At 37.4% G+C, this 3,063-nt stretch overlaps 1 protein-coding gene across 1 annotated transcript in view; it reads left to right on the top strand.

Moving 5' to 3' along the window:
• Positions 1–217: 217 nt before the first annotated feature.
• Positions 218–3,063, top strand: part of brf1a (BRF1 general transcription factor IIIB subunit a) — a gene marked incomplete at its 5' end in the record, with an annotated part of 90,045 nt that continues 87,199 nt past the window's right edge. Inside the window, 2 exons of the mRNA XM_079224464.1 lie at positions 218–401; positions 1,877–1,957. Coding sequence (XP_079080590.1) covers positions 218–401; positions 1,877–1,957 — 265 coding nt within the window. The remainder of the gene's footprint in view (positions 402–1,876; positions 1,958–3,063) is intronic.

Genomic DNA, 3,063 nt, shown 5'->3' with positions numbered 1-3,063 from the left:
GAAGCAGAGTACAGAGTTCATGACATGTATACAAATACTCTTAAGTAAATCATTTTTAGAGAAGTACAGTTGAGTAAATATACTTTTTTCTTTCTTTCTTGATAGACATCTCTATCTCTCTATCAACTTTTGCTGCTTAAATATGAGGATCTTAATTTCTCTCATATATTCCCCCCCCCCCCCCCCCATCAGGCTTTGTAGCTGTCCGAACGCCACCATGAGCTCCAAGGTGTGCAGGAACTGTGGCGGCACGGACATCGATGTGGACGCGGCCCGTGGCGATGCCGTCTGCGTGACCTGCGGCTCTGTGCTGGAGGACAACATCATCGTGTCCGAGGTGGAATTCGTGGAGACGGGAGGCGGCGGCTCGTCGGCCGTTGGCCAGTTCGTGGCCACCGGCGGTGAGAAACTTGTTTCGTTATCAGTTCCAGAGAGTTACTGGCCACCGGGGTTGAGAACCTTGTTTCTTTACCGGTTCGAGAGAGTTCTTGGCCACATGTGGTGAGAACGTTGTTTTATATCGCTTCTAGAGGAGTGTTACTACGTTTATGTACCATGGAACTGTACTTGAGTACACGTTTGAGGTACTTTGATGACACATTTTACTTCAAGTTTCTCTGACAGCTTTATTTACTTTAAAAAGGAAAATGTTGCATTAAATTTTTTTTAAAAATGAGCCACTAAACTATCAGTCAATTAATCAATTGGTGTATTACTCAACATTTGATGGTTTCAGCTTCTTAGAAATGAGGATTTTTCCTCATCTGAACTAAAAGTACTAATACAACAATATAAAAGTACTCAGATTAAAAGTGAAAAAATCATCAAAATAACCTTTATTAAAAATAAAAAATATTATTGCATAATATTATCATGCTATATGTACTTGGAGACAAATTTCTGTAAATTATTTATTCCAGATCTGAACCCCCCCCCCCCTCACCCCCCCCAAACTATTTTATAATAGATATTTAAATTAATGCAACATAAAACCTCAGAAGATGATTGTGAATGATTAATCAGGTTTGTTCTAAACAATTTCTATTAAATTCAACTTATAGTTGAGTGTAAAAACAAATCCCAACAAATAATATCACCTTTTGCTTTAATTAGGTCCACTTGGTGTGTGTGTGTGTGTCCCCGACCGTCTGTCCTCAAGACTCTTCGACCTTCAGCCTGCAGGAGTCTCTCTCCTGCTGCGCAAGTTATCTTAAGTTTTATAGTTCCTCCGGATGTCCGCTAGGGGGAGCCGTCGAATAACAACTCAATACTTCATATTGGGCGTCTCATTTAATTATAGTAAAGACATTTGTATGGAGATTTTTTTTTTAATTTAATGATGGTGAATATTATTTGGGCATAATATATTTTTTATATTATTGTGAACTCAAACAAGGGTTTGTTTTTAACTTACTTTTTTACAGTTTTAATTAATTTTAGAAAAAATAGAAGATTAACATTTATTTGAATGTCTTTAAATTAATTAAAGTTTGTTATAGAACTGTAACCACAGATTATTGGTTTTATAGATTAATCTGCATCTGGGAAACAAACAAAATAATATATAAAAAAATACTTAACAGCTTTATTTAATTATATTGTTCATCTGTAATATGAATTTCAATCATTTTATGCTGAAAACAGACGGGCACAATAGGAAGATTAAAATGTATGCAGTGTTTCATTTTAAAGCTAGAAAAATACTTATTTCTAAAGTCTTTTAACAAAAAGGTAAATAAATCACTCCACGAGGATAAATCAGCATTTTAATTTTTTATTTTAATGTTTAAAAACAAAGTTATTCTGATTTTGTCTATGAACATGGAAATGTAGTTGTTGTGGTCCTGATGTGAGTCGTCTGGACTTCTGTCTCCAGCCGGAGGAATCAACCCGTCTTTTGGGGACAGCCACTTCTCAGGTGTGGGGAGGGAGTCCCGAGCTCAGACGATGCAGAAAGGTGAGTGACCAGCAGAGGGCGCCGCATGTCCTGTATGCCTGTCCGCCTTTCCTTTCTTTATTAGAATGATATGTATGTATAATCTTTTTATATTTATTTTGTAACGGGACCGGCCCTGACCTGGGACCTGTCAGAACTTAGGGGGAGCGCCTACTCCTTACACCAGCCGTGTAAGGTTGGCCCGTTTTAGAACCCTCTCAGTTTGCTTTCGATTACAATTTATAGAGACAATGACGAATGTTAAAAACCCCATTCGTTCGGTTTCCCCGTGGCCTACCTGTGCTATTGAGCCAAGTCTCGACCGAAATGTTTCCTCTAACACAGGGGTGTCAAACTAATTTTCACCACGGGCCACATCGGCATCATGGTCGTCCTCAAAGGGCCGGTTGTATCTGTTACACTGTATACATTTAACTCCTCCCGAACATAATGTTAACTGTCTTTGTATTAGATTATTGTTTATTCAAGTGTAAAAATATTGTACATGCATTTATATAAATGGAAAAATATATGGAAGCAAATTTCTCTGTTACTATGACAGAAGTCCATTTAATTTAGGGTTAAGAAACCCACATTGCTAAAGATCAAACTTAAAACAGAAGAAAATAACAAAGACAAAGATCAAATGCACATTATTATATTAACTTTCTTCAAAGCTTTTTTGTCAGTTGAGAAGGATATAACTGGTCCAACAAATAATTGTGAGCAAATAAAGACATGCATGTGGTCTGGGTCAGTGGTTCTGAACTGGTCTGGCTGCAGGACCCACCTTGACCCCTTAATGACAAGCTGAGATCCAATGCGAGGAACATTTTCAACTTCTCAAATTGATTTAATGTTATGGTGCAGTTTAGACCTGAGAAAGTACACAATATCACAGTATGCCAACACAAAAAAAATTGTTTGAAATATTCCCTTTTACACTCAATTAAAATCAAGCATCTTAAGGACATGAGGTAATACAACACACATAATCTTTTTATAACTTCAGGCTTTTTTAACAGACTCAGTGTTTTCATGCACAAACATGGAATAAAATCGGTAATGAAGCTTAACTATCACAAATAGTGCTGGATTGTGTTCCCTGGTCAATGGCCTCGGCCCGG

The sequence above is a fragment of the Taurulus bubalis genome (assembly GCF_910589615.1).
Source record: "Taurulus bubalis genome assembly, chromosome: 1".
Lineage (NCBI taxonomy): Eukaryota > Metazoa > Chordata > Actinopteri > Perciformes > Cottidae > Taurulus > Taurulus bubalis.
The sequence above is the reverse complement of the archived record's forward strand: the minus strand, read 5'-3'. Positions and strand labels throughout refer to the sequence as shown.